A 14,089-nucleotide genomic window follows, 5' to 3' on the forward strand; every position below is an offset into this window, starting at 1 on the left:
TCCCACCACTTTCTGAACTTTAATACAAGGAGCCAAGCACTCTGGCTTTAGAATAGAAAGGGTCCCACGAGTGTCAACTACGTCCCATCCCTTCAGTCCATCTGCTCTCTGGCCCCCATGTTCATGTCACTGGCTGAGTTGAGTTCTCAGGATAATTGATCTCGTGCAACAAAAGATACCTGTCCCCAGCTGTCCCGGAAGACACTGTGACCTTCAGGTATGCAGCTCTGGCAAAGGTGATCCCCATACATCTCTCCCCTCTCCCAGGCCCATGTGTCCTTTCTCTAAGACACCCCACTCCCATGCCCATGCTGTCACCCCCAGATTTGTCTTCAGGCCTTTGGGCTCTCCGGTCACTGCAGGCTGTCCTTCACATGTGGCTTTAAGAAGTAGGATCTGAATTGTAATCCACAGTTGGAGGGCACTTCCCCTTAGTAAATGGTGTGATCCTTTCCCTTTAAAAAGACAGAAAAAATTAAAAAAGGAAGTGATCCCTTGGAAGGGAGTGAGCTCCTCATCCCTGGAGGGACACCCATAGGGAATGAACAGGTACCTGTTGGTTCTGCTTCACAGGAGATCCTACATTGGTGAGAGGCCAAAATTGATGACTTCTAGGCCTTTCCAACAAAACAGCCTGATTCTAAGGATGGGATTATAGCAATTCACACTCAGTTCAGCTCATTAAAGCACCCAAGTTGGCTTGTAAGAACTTCAGGTATAAAATCATAGTCCCTGGAAAATTATCTAACCCAACCCTGAGAGGAAGACCAAGGACCAGACAGAGGAGGGAACTTACCTGAGGTCACCTGAAGGCCAGCATCAGGGCCAGAATGTAAGCCCTGACCTCAGTCCCACTTTCCCTCCACTGCTCCAATTCTTTCCCATGAGTGGAAACCCTGAGGACTCAACCTCCCATCCCGTGAGCCCTTTGGAAGATGGCACTTCCATAAGAACCCCTTGCTGTGTGTGTCAAACAGCATCCGCCAGCCCTTACGTTACACACTTTATGTATCTGTTTGTTGTCTGTCCTCCCCAACAAGATGTGAACTCCATGAACCCAGTACTTGCACTTCTTCATTGGTATTTCCCCTATGCCTAGATCATTACCCATGCTTAACAAATATTTGTCAAAGGAGGGAGGACTCACTAGGGTAAAAGAGGTCTTTCCCACCATCCAGTGGGTCTCCATGCCTCCTGTCTCTCCATTCCTCACCATGCCCATGCCCCCTGGCCCAGCCCCATGCCTCATTTCTCATTTCTACTATTGAGGCAGCCTCCCTGTCTATCCCCGCAACAGTCCATAATGCCCTAAGTATGTTTATTAAACACAAGAATTACTTCCCATTAAAATCCTTCTGGATATCTGGGAAAAAATATTTGCAAAACACGTATCTGATAAAGGACTTATGCTTAGAATATCTAAGGAACTAAGCAGCCCATTTGTTTAAAATGTGCAAAAGATTTGAAAACACTTCACCAAAAGAAGACATCAGAGGATGCCTATGAAAAGATCCTCAACATCTTGTCACTGGAGAAATGCAAATTCAAACCATAATGAAATATACTATTAGAATGGCTTAAATTAGAAAAGAAAAACCCTGACAATACTAAGTGCTGACAAGGATGCAGAACCTTTAGACCCCTCATACGTTGCTGGTGGGAGTGCAAAATGGACCAGCCATTTCAAGATAGTTCAGCAGCTTCTTACAAAGTTATACACACACACACCAAATGACCTAGAAATCCTACTCCTAGCTATTTACCAGAGAGAAATAAAAACATACGTCTACATGAAGACCTGTATTTAACTGTTTATAGCAGCTTTACTAAAAATTCCCCAAACTGTAAACAATCCAAATGTCCCTCAACTTAGGAATGGATAAACAAACTGTGTCACAACCATACAACGCAATTCAACTCAGCACTGAAAAGGAACAAACTATGATACACACAACAACAGCATGGCTGAATCTCAAGAGCACCGTGTAACATGAAAGAAAAAGATACAAAATTCTACATACAGATGATTCCACTTATATGACATTCTGGAAAAGGCAAAACTCCAGGGATGGTAGAATTGCCAGGGTTGGCAGTGGGAGGAGTAGACTGACTACAGATAGCACAAGGGGGATGGAAATATTCTATATCTTGCCTGAGGTGATATGTATGACAACTACATGCATTTGTCAAAACTCATAGAATTGGGCTGGGCGTGGTGGCTCATGCCTGTAGTCCCAGCACTGGGAGGCTGAGGTGGGTGGATTGCTTGAGCCCAGGTGCTCAAGAACAGCCTGGGCAGAATAGCAAAAGCACATCTCTACAAGAAATTTAAAAATTAGCTGGGTGTAGTAGTGCACACCTGTAGTCCCAGTACTTGGGAGCCTGAGGTGGGAGGATTGCTTGAGCCCAGATGGTCAAGGCTGCCATAAGCCATGTTCACGCCACTGTGCTCTAGCTTGGATGACAGAGTGTTGACACTATCTCAAAAAACAACAACAAAACCTCATAGAATTGTATACCTAAAGAGAATGAATTTTACTGCATGTGAGTTATGCTGTAATAAGTTCAACTTTAGGCTGGGCACGGTGGCTCATGCCTATAATCCTAGCACTTTAGGAGGCCAAGGCAGGTGGATCACCTGAGGTCAAGAGTTTGAGACCAGCCTGGCCAACATGGCGAAACCCTGTCTCTACTACAAATACAAAAATTAGCTGGGCGTGGTGGCAGGTGCCTGTAATCCCAGCTACTCAGGAGGCTGAGGCAAGAGAATCGCTTGAACCCAGGAGGCAGAGGTTAGAGTGAGCCGAGATCGCGCCATTGCACTCCAGCCTGAGCAACAGAGCAAAATAAAACTCTGTCTCGAAAAAAATAATAAATAAATAAATTCAACTTTAAAAAAATTCTGTGGCTTCCCAAATACAGAATAAAGTCCAAGCAGCTTAGCTATAGCATTCCAGCCCTCTAAGGACTGACCGAACCACCTCTCCTGCCTTATTCTCCACTATTCCCCTCTACACACCCCACACGTCACTCAAAATGGGCCATTTAGTATTGCCCAGATATGTCCTGAACTTTTTGCTTCCTTTCCTTCGCTCATGCTCTTCCCTCTGTCCTAATTTTTTTTCTCCTCCCTGGAAGAAGAAAACCCTTGAGGAAAGAACACAGCTTGGAGCCAGATGGACCAGAGATCCAATCCTATTTTGCGATTGTACTAGACAGAGAGCAAAAATGGCCCAGGCCTCCATAGCTCCTTGTATTGGTGGCTTTTCCAATGTGACTTTGCAGCCTCTCCCATCAAGAGGTAGAGTCTACTCCCCCCCAATCCCTGCCCCACTCGAATCTGGGCTGGCCATGGAACTTGCTTTGGCCAACAGAATGTGGTAGAAATAATGGTGTGGCATTCTGAGGCTGGGCTGCAAAAGGCCTTGCACACTTCCTCTCTCAAACCCCAGCCTCCTCCATAGGAGCAAGCCTGGGCTACACCACTGAAGGCCGGAGTCTGTGTGGAAGAGTCTAGTTGTTCCATCCAAGACCATCCCAGACCAGCCAGCCCCCAGCCAACCCATAGACTCATGAACAATAACAAATGGCTATTGTTTTAAGCCACTGAGTTTCTGGGTGGTTTGTTATGTAGCAATAGCTAACTGCTACAGTGAGTAACTCGCTGTGGCCCTGGGAAAGTTACTCAGTTTCCTCACCTATATAATAAAAGCAATTATTACATACCTCACAGAGCTTTGTGATGCCCGTGAGAGATGATTTTTTTTTTTTTTAATTGAGATGGAGTCTCATTCTATTGCCTAGGCTGGAGTGCAGTGGCGGGATCTCAGCTCACTGCAACCTCCACCGCTGGATTCAAGCGATTCTCCTGCCTCAGCCTCCCAAGTAGTTGGGACTACAGGCACCCACCACTGCACCCGGCTAATTTTTGTATTTTTAGTAAAGACGTGCTTTCACCATGTTGGCCAGGATGGTCTCGAATTCCTCACCTCAGGTGATCTGCCTGCCTCAGCCTCCCAAAGTGCTGGGATTACAGGCATGAACTACTATGCCTGGATGAAAGATGTTTATACAGAGCTGAGTACAGTGCCTGGCGCACAGTCAACCTTTGATTAACAGTTATTACCCCTTTCCAAGCCCAACTCTTATCCAGCTTTTGAGAACCAGATCAAATGCCACTTCTTCCAAGCAGCCCTCCCTGCTTGGAAGGCTCCAAATTCAATATAATATTTGCCTCCTCTGAACTCCCATAGTATTTCCTCTCTCCCCCTCCAATACACTCTATCCTCAACTATAAGCAATTTGGAAAAACAGCCATAGCCTTAAACATAGGTAGCCAGTACAGATATATACTCAATGCCAGAAAAAGATGAAATGATCTATAGATTAGGGACAGAAAGTCTGTTCTCCTGCCTCCCAGGCCTCTGCTCCTTCCAACCATTACACACAGCCCCCTTCAAGGGTGATCCCAGCAGACTTCCTTGCACGTTGTTGGCGCTCAGTAAATGTATCCTGAATTGAATCAGCTAAATTGGGGGTGGCATTTTCCCCCTTGGGGGCAATGGACACATGCAGGAGGGTTTTGGGATCGTCCCAAAGACTGGGGGCCACTATTCCCCAACCAGTGGGCAGGCACCTGGAATGCCAACTGTCCCACGACTGGACAGGAGAGTCTGGCATCATGAAGAAGAGGCGCCTCACCCTTCCCACATGCCAGCAGTACCCTGCTGTGCAGTGCTGGGCTATGGGGAAGGAGTTGGATGGCAAGTCTTACACGTAGACCCTGGCCTGTGAGACAGGCTTCATTGTGCCCATTCTACAGCTAAGAAAAGAGAGTTGTGCTTAGTAGCCCAGGGCCACACAGCTAAGAGATGCCAAAGTGGAGACTTTAACCTGCATCTTCTCCCGATGTTCACCAACTTGTTGGAGCCTCAAACGGGCCATGTCAGGGGGAAAAGTCCATGCTGATCTGAAGGCCATCAAGCAGACAACACAGAGCAGAGTCCAGGCTACCTATGGGGACATGGGCTATAAATGCTGACGTCATTTGGGGAACAAAATATGCAACAGGAAGGTCACATGACTTGTCAATAGCACATGGTTTATAAACAACAGAACCACAGTCCCCTACCTCAATCTAGGACTCATTTTTTAAGGGTCTACTGTAATATTTCATAAGCCCCTGAAGGTTTCCTACCTGAGCAACTGGTAATTCAGATATGAGAAGGCAAAGGCGAGCCCCATCCTAACATTACATCTTCCAAGTGGCGTTTTCCAAAGATTTCCTCCCATGTCAACTGCACTTTGAAGAACGCTTACTGGCTGCTTGATTTGCAGGTATTCATCAGCAGAGACCAGACTCCTCCATCAAGACTCGGCCGATCCCACCCCACCTGATTCACCTGGCTTCGTTCTTCCATATCCCCTGCCACACCCCACCCTCCCGCTGCTCAGCCATCCCTCATCAGGCCAGGCTCGTTTAGCCCTCATGGCCAGGCTGAGGATATTCCAGCCCAGAATATCCTCCATCTCTCCAGGCCACCTTTCCAGGTAGACATGGGCATTTCTGCCCCACATGCTTATGGCACCTGGCTGAGCCCTCCTTCATGTACCTGATGCTAAATCAATCCTTCCTCTCTGCCCCGTTTGCCTGAGACCTTCTGTGTTCTGACCCCTAGCAAATGTCCACTAAATTCAATTAAATCATCAGCTTTTTTCTCCCCCACCCCCTACCCCCATCCAAGGTCAACGTTTCTCCCTGTGCTCAGGGTGATCACCCCTCCAACCCAAGCAAAGAGCATGTTCCACCACCTCACAAGAGAATCTCCCCCTCCTTCCCTGCCCATCAGCCAGAAATATGCTCAAGTCTCTACCCCATCCACCCCCACCAGAAATACAGAGAGGAATAAGGAGAGGGGGACAGAAGGAAGGCAGGCAGGCGGGCAGGTAGGCAGGCGGGCGGGCGAGGGGGAAGGGAGGGAGAGAGGGAAGGAAGGAGAAATGAAAAAGTAGGGCCTTCTCTCCTGACTGCCTTCCCTTGGAGTTAAGCCCAGTTTCCCCTGGTGCCACACAGTCTCAACGGCAACCACCTGACTTCTGTGTCCCAGAGTAAACATGCAGAGGGGTTTGAGGGGAGAAGGAGAGGACTCCACATGCTGAGCTTCCTGAGTCCCTCTTTCCTACCCAAACTTCCAAATCTCACCAAAACAGCATGCACAAAGGGTAAAAGGAGAGTGATCAAATAAGGTCAGGTGGGGTAAGGGCAGGAAGATGGGTCATGGTGAAGGCCAACTATGCCTCAGCCTTCCTGGGTTCAAAGAGCCTTCCCTTCTGCTCTCATCTTCCAGAAAGCTTTGGGGGAAAGAGTGGGCAAAGTGTTCTGGACAGAGAGAGAGAAGTCCTGGACCCCACCTGCCTTCATTCCTCTTCTCAGGCTGCCCTGTAACTCTGGGGAGGTGGGTGAGTGCCCTCCCCCTGAAGCTGGAGCCACTCTGGACCAGACTGCTGTCTGGTTCTCTTCTGCAGTGTCCTAGGAACCAGCAAGGTGCCTGGCACACAGTAGGTGCAAAATCAATTTTTGAGAAATATATGCATCAATGCTGTTTACTAACAATGACTTTGGAAAATCACTTTTTCTCTTCAAACTTCAATACTCTCAACTGAAAAGCACTGAGCGTAATCCCTACCCTTTAAAGCTATTGCATACAATAAGTACATACAAAATCACTTTGTCCGGCCAGGCACAGTGGCTCATGCCTGCAATCCCAGGACTTTGGGAGGCCGAGGCGGGCAGATCACTTGAGGCCAGGAGTTTGAGAACAGCCTGGCAACATGGTGAAACCTCCTGTACAAACATTACAAAAATTAGCTGGGCGTGGTGGCACGCACCTGTAGTCCCAGCTACTTGGAAGCCTGAGGTGAGAGGATTGCTTGAGCCCAGGAGGTCAAGGCTGCAGTGAGCCAACATCGCACCACTGCACTCCACCCCGGGTGACAGAGCAAGACTCTGTCTCAAAAAAACAAAAAACAAACAAACAAAAAAACCATCACTTTGTCCATTTTAAAGATATTCCAAGAATATAATAATTTATTACTGTCGTTACAGAGGATAGACATTTATGATTTCCATTTCAGATTTCTGGACAAAGAATATGCCTTTTAGCTTCAAATACTAAAAATGCAGTATGCGTGCTGGAGCATTTAGGAGAAGGTATACTCATGGCTGCCATTTCCTTTGAACTTTATCAAAAATGGAAGATAATTAACAGATGGATAGACAGATAGGTAGAAAGATAGGTCATAAAGCAGGAAGAGTAAACCATTAGTGGTACAGGTTGAGCTTCCCTTATCTGAAAATCCAAAATCCAAATGCTCCAAAATCTAAAACTTTTTGAGCACCGACATGATGCCACAAGTGGAAAATGCCACACCTCACTTCAGGTGATGGGTGGCGGTCAAAACTTTGCTAATGCACAAAATTATTTAAAATATTGTAGAAAATTACCTTTAGGCTGTGTGTATATGGCATGTATGAAACATAAATGAATTTCATGTTTAGACTTGGGTCCCATCCCTAAGATACCTCATTATATATATCCACATATTCCAAAGTCTGAAAAAAAATCCCAAATCCAAGACAATTCTAATCTTAAGCATTTCAGACAAGAGAGACTCAACCTGTATAATCTGAGTAGTGGGTATACAGGTATACACTGTAAAATTCTTTCAACTTTGCTATATGTTTGAAATTTTTGTAATAAAATACCAGGGAAAGAAACTTAAAAGGAAAAATAAACTTCTGCCAAATCAGACAAGAAGTTTCTCATGAGTTCCTTTCATGGAGTTATCAGATCCTGGCCCATTTTATTAATTAATGTACTGACTCATCATTTAACAAATATTCACTGAGTTCCTTCTATGCCTGCCAGCAAGACACCAGAGCTGGAAAGTAGAAAAGTGCTATATGAACTTTTGAAGCTGCCTGGAAAAAAATCAGGGAAGACTCCCTATTTAAGCAGCGCTATAGATGGGTGAATAGGAGTTTTCCAAACAAAAACTGTGGGGAAGATGTTTCAAGAACAAATCATAGGCCAGGCATGGTGGCTTACCCCAGTAATCCCAGCACTTTGGGAGGCTGAGGCAGGCAGATCACTTGAGGTCAGGAGTTTGAGACCAGCCTGGCCAACATGGTGAAACCCCATCTTTACCAAAAATACAAAAATTAGCCGGCTGTGGTGATGCACGCCTGTAATCCCAGCTCCTTTGGAGGCTGAAGCAGGAGAATTGCTTGAACCTGGGAGGTGGAGGTTGCAGTGAGCCATTGCATCCCAGCCTGGGCAACAAGAGCACGACTCCATCTCAAGAAATAAAAATTTAAAAAAAAAACAAATCATAGGGTGGCCAATGTCACAATGTGGGGAAGACAAAGGGAGTGGGTCAGAGCCTGGCCTGGAGCAGAGTTCTGATATCCACATGGCCAGAGGTAGACCAGACGGAGTAAAAAAGACCTTGCTGGAAGATCCAGAAGATCTAGAAAGTTGGCTAGATGAAAAGCCTGGCCCACTCATCAGTCAACCACATTTATGAAGCACCTACTGTATACACAGCTCTACAGAATGGAAAACAAAAGGCCGCCTTTCCCACACATGAGTTAAATCCCAGGCTTCCAGGCTGGAAGCCCAGAACCCTACAGTTTGCATGAAGAAGCAGGGAAGAAGGCAGCTTAGGGATGAGGGGTGAGAAAGATTAGCTGTAGCCACACATTCCAGAAGGAGACTTTACAACTCTCACACATGCACTCCCTCGCCTGGATCAAAGGCAGTGCACTGGTTGAGAACGTGTTGTGTTTTGCCACCAAGGACCTCCGCCCAACCTGGCCAAGGAGGTGAGGCTGAAGCACAGGGTCAGAGTCAGAGCCATGTGTTTCTGGTCCCCACACAGCCTCTGTTCAGCTGCGGGACTCAGCAATCCCCTTCACCCCACCTCTCCAAGCATCATTTATTCACACATGAGATGAGGATGACAGGGCAGAAAGTCACCCTTCGCATTGCTTTAGCACCTGTGTCATCTGCAGATGTCTACATTTTACACCCGCAATCAGACTGGCTCCTGCCTGACCACCACTCTAGAGAAGAAGGCATTAACATGAAAGAGCTGAGGATCCAATGGGAGCTCCTCTGTCCATTCAGTCTCCATTCATTTTTATTAATTTTTTTTTTGAGACAAGGTTTCACAGGCTGGAGTGTGGTGGCACAACCATGGCTCACCGCAGCCTCAACCTCCTAGGCTCAAGCAATCCTCCTACCTCAGCCTCCCAAGTAGCTGGGATTACAGGTGCACATCACCACACCCAGCTAATTTTTAAATTTTCTGTAGAGACAGGTCTCCCTGTGTTGCCCAGGCTAGTCTCTAACTCCTGACCTCAAGTGATCCTCCTGCCTCGGCCTCCCAAAGTTCTGGGACTATAGGTGTAAGCCACTGCATCCAGCCCATTTTTATTGATTCTTTACTCCAGCTTTATTTTTATTTATTTTGATTTTTTTTTGTTTAAACTTACAGAGTTGAATGATTGCTTCTTTTGGTTTCAATCTTTTTTGTTTGATATTAAAACAACTAAAGCCATGAATTTTCCTCTAATGGGTGCTTTGACCATATTACACAGGTTTTGATCTATAGTTTTCATTGTAATTAATGTCTAAATAGTCTGTAACTCTAAACTTGATTTTCCCTTAGACCCAAGAGCTATTTAGAAGAGTGCTTTCTACTTTCCAAGTACTTGGTTTTGGGGTTATCCTTTTGTGTTAACTTCTTGTTTTGTTGTATTATGTTTACAAAAAGTAACCTAAAAATTCCTATGTAGGGTGTTAACTAACATTTTAAATGAGATTTTCTTAGAGATCAATTTTTATAAATGTTCTATAAGTATCTGAAAATAATGTGGAATAAAATACATCTATTCAAATCCTCCAAATAATTATTTATATATCCTTAGCTGTCAAATTTTCAGATAGGTCTATTAAGAATTCTCATTATGCCGCCCCGTCCAGGAGGGAGGTGGGGGGGTCAGCCCCCTGCCCGGCCAGCCGCCTCGTCCGGAAGGTGAGGGGCACCTCTGCCCGGCCGCCCCTACTGGGAAGTGAGGAGCCCCTCTGCCCGGCCAGCCGCCCCGTCCGGGAGGGAGGTGGGGGGTCAGCCCCCCGCCCGGCCAGCCGCCCCGTCCGGGAGGGAGGTGGGGGGATCAGCCCCCCGCCCGGCCAGCCGCCTCGTCCCGGGGGTGAGGGGTGCCTCTGCCCGGCCGCCCCTACTGGGAAGTGAGGAGCCCCTCTGCCCGGCCAGCCACCCCGTCCGGGAGGGAGGTGGGGGGGTCAGCCCCCCGCCCGGCCAGCCGCCTCATCCCGGGGGTGAGGGGCGCCTCTGCCCGGACGCCCCTACTGGGAAGTGAGGAGCCCCTCTGCCCAGCCAGCCGCCCCGTCTGGGAGGGAGGTGGGGGGGTCAGCCCCCCGCCCGGCCAGCCGCCCCGTCCGGGAGGGAGGTGGGGGGGTCAGCCCCCCGCCCGGCCAGCTGCCCCGTCCAGGAGGGAGGTGGGGGGGTCAGCCCCCCGCCCGGCCAGCCGCCTCTTCCGGGAAGTGAGGGGCGCCTCTGCCCGGCCGCCCCTACTGGGAAGTGAGGAGCCCCTCTGCCCGGCCAGCCACCCCGTCCGGGAGGGAGGTGGGGGGGTCAGCCCCCCGCCCGGCCAGCCGACCTGTCCGGGAGGGAGGTGGAGGGGTCAGCCCCCCACCCAGCCAGCCGCCCTGTCCAGGAGGTGAGGGGCGCCTCTGCCCGGCCGCCCCTACTGGGAAGTGAGGAGCCCCTCTACCCGGCCACCACCCCGTCTGGGAGGTGTGCCCAACAGCTCATTGAGAACGGGCCATGATGACAATGGTGGTTTTGTGGAATAGAAAGCGGGGAAAGGTGGGGAAAAGATTGAGAAATCGGATGGTTGCCGTGTCTGTGTGGAAAGAAGTAGACATAGGAGACTTTTCATTTTGTTCTGTACTAAGAAAAATTCTTCTGCCTTGGGATCCTGTTGATCTGTGACCTTACCCCGCAACCCTGTGCTCTCTGAAACATGTGCTGTGTCCACTCAGGGTTAAATGGATTAAGGGCAGTGCAAGATGTGCTTTGTTAAACAGATGCTTGAAGGCAGCATGCTCGTTAAGAGTCATCACCACTCCCTAATCTCAAGTACCCAGGGACACAAACACTGCGGAAGGCCTCAGGGTCCTCTGCCTAGGAAAACCAGAGACCTTTGTTCACTTGTTTATCTGCTGACCTTCCCTCCACTATTGTCCTATGACCCTGCCAAATCCCCCTCTGTGAGAAACACCCAAGAATGATCAATTAAAAAAAAAAAAAAGAAAAAGAAAAAAAAAAAGAATTCTCATTATTATTATGGGATTTTGTTACTGTTATTTTGGGTGTGCAAAAGTTCATAGTTAGGCTGGGCATGGTGGTTCATGCCTGTAATTCCAACACTTTGGAAGGCCAATGTTGGTGGATCACTTGAGCCCAGGAGTTTGAGACCAGCCTGGGCAACATGGTGAAACCCCATCTACAAAAAATACAATTAGCTGGGCGTGGTGGCACATGCCTGTAGTCCCAGCTACTTGGAAGGCTGAGGTGGGAGGATTGCTCGAGGCTGGGAGGTCAAGGCTGCAGCGAGCTGTGATTGTGCCACTGCACTCCAGCCTCTAGCCTAACCCTGTGTCAAAAAAAAAGTTCATGGTTATTATAATTTCTTCATGGATTTTTTTATTGTTTACCATGATTAAATACTCATCTTTGTTCCACTTACCATTTTTGCCTTGAATTCTATTTTGCTTAGTGTTTGTATTACTACTCTTCCTTTTCGTTGTTGGTTACATTTATCTGATATATCATAGCCAGATGTATTTTTACATGCATGTCTTCCCCTTTCTTTTTTTTTGAGATGGAGTTTCGCTGTTGTCACCCAGGCTGGAGTGCAATGGCGCAATCTTGGCTCACTGCACCCTCCGCCTCCCGGATTCAAGTGATTCTCCTGCCTCAGCATCCTGAGTAGCTGGGATTACAGGTGTGCGCCACCACACCTGGCTAATTTTTGCATTTTTAGTAGAGACGGGGTTTCACCATTTTGGCCAGGCTGGTCTCAAACTCCTGACCTCAGGTGATCCACCTGCCTCAGCCTCCCAAAGTGCTGCAATTGCAGGAATGAGCCATTGTGTCCATGTCTTCCCCTTTCTTAAGCTCTCCATGTTAATTCATTTTTCATTTGACTGGAGTATATCCTTCAGTAATATTTTCAGAAAAATATGCATTTCATATATATCCCAATATTTGTGCATCTCTCTTTTGCTTTGCAGATGAATGACTGGGTGACTACATAGAGGACTCTACAAGGTCCCAATTCTTTTCCTTGAGAATTATATAAACAGTGTTTTCTATCATTTATGTTTCAGAAGAGAAGTATGAAATATGCCTGATTGTCTTTGATTTAGATTGCAGGTTCAGTGTCATTTTAGATATAATACTAGCAAGATTTTTATTTTACCTTTGAAACCCAGAAATTTCACCACACTTTTCATGGATTGAATGGGTATGTTAACCTCTCTCCCTCCTGAAACCTCACTAAAACAAAGTAAAGGAATAAAAATGTTAAGGCATGTACCCACAAGGGCAAAAAGAACAGGAGAAGCAGCAGGAAGAAAAAATATTTTGGAAGTTGAAAAGCAGATGGAAGAATGGTGACTAACCTGGTAGACCTAAGAAAGCTAAACTCCAAATCAGTAAAGAGTAAAACTAAGAATCCCCCGACTCCAAAAGACTAAGGAATTGGCAGCACTAGGTACCGCTGGAAGTGGGAATGAAGATGAAAACAAAAACAGGGATTGGTCTATATAATATCAGTTTGATAATCTGTATAATATCAGTTTCTCTCCCCCACTGTCTGCAGCCAGATGAGTGCCCTTCATTTAGCCTGGCAGAAGATTGGAGATTTATTCTCTGGAGACAGATTCTCTGTTCAGGAAGGCACCAGGCATAGCTGAAATCATGAGTACCATATTTAAAATAGGGAATGGGGCCAGGTGCAGTGGCTCATGCATGTAATCCCAGCACTTTGAGAGTTCAAGGCGGGCAGATCACCTGAGATCAGGAGTTCGAGACCAGCCTGACCAACATGGAGAAACCTTGTTTCTACTAAAAATACAAAATTAGCCGAGTGTGGTGGCACATGCCTGTAACCCCAGCTACTCAGGAGGCTGAGGCAGGAGAATCACTTGAGCCCAGGAGGCAAAGGTTGTGGTGAGCTGAGATCGCGCCATTGCACTCCATCCTGGGCAACAAGAGCAAAACTCTGTCTCAATAAATAAATAAATAAATAAATAAATAGAAAGAAAGAAAAGAGGGAATTAAATGGAAGTTTAATCACTAAATATTGAGAACTGTAGCCTTTTCCCTTCCACTTAGATCCTAGAGCTTGGACAGCCAAGCTTACACCCCCTAGAGAGGAAAGTTCTAACAGTAGTGACATTGGGAGTTCACCCAGTGAAAACACCCAGCTTGATCATCGTGTGGTGGAGTCCATAATCAACAAGTGCCCCAGAGCCTTCAGAAGGATTTAGAGCTGGACAGGTATGCAGAGCCAAGCATCACCAGACATTCGAGGAAAAACCTCTGATACAGAAGACTGAGGCCAAAATGAACATACAGAAAAATGAGATTTGAAAAAAAAAATGGGGACAATGTCAAGCAAATAGTCTTAATATCTTCAAAAAGAATATATTAATCTTTAATCTTTTGAAGATATTTGTCTTAATATCTTCGAAAGATGAGAAAGCACTGCCTTCATGAAACCAGAGCATATTGTTATCAAAGGAACATTCAGAAGACAAAAAATAACTCTTAAAACTTAAAAAACTTAAAAAATATGAATGCAAAAATGAAATTTTCAGTGAGGGAATGGCAGACTTTTTCTGGTCACCTGAAAACAATCAGCAGCTCAGAGGCACTCAGGACAGAACCAAGCACAGGGCAGGTTTTTCAAATGAATCAGTCAGTGAAAGAGTGCATA

At 46.8% G+C, this 14,089-nt stretch overlaps 1 protein-coding gene across 2 annotated transcripts in view; it reads right to left on the reverse strand.

Annotated features, from left to right (window-relative positions):
* Positions 1-14,089, reverse strand: part of CIMAP2 (ciliary microtubule associated protein 2) — a 37,405-nt gene continuing 23,316 nt past the window's right edge. Inside the window, exons 10-11 of one of the 2 annotated variants that reach the window (XM_063801673.1) lie at positions 554-640; positions 1-455 (exon numbers count right to left, since the gene is read on the reverse strand). In XM_063801673.1, the coding sequence (XP_063657743.1) occupies positions 580-640 (61 nt within the window). In that variant the 3' untranslated portion in view covers positions 1-455; positions 554-579. The remainder of the gene's footprint in view (positions 456-553; positions 641-14,089) is intronic. The other variant, XM_001153996.5, reaches the window with a different exon arrangement.

The sequence above is a fragment of the Pan troglodytes genome, chromosome 1 (assembly GCF_028858775.2).
Source record: "Pan troglodytes isolate AG18354 chromosome 1, NHGRI_mPanTro3-v2.0_pri, whole genome shotgun sequence".
Lineage (NCBI taxonomy): Eukaryota > Metazoa > Chordata > Mammalia > Primates > Hominidae > Pan > Pan troglodytes.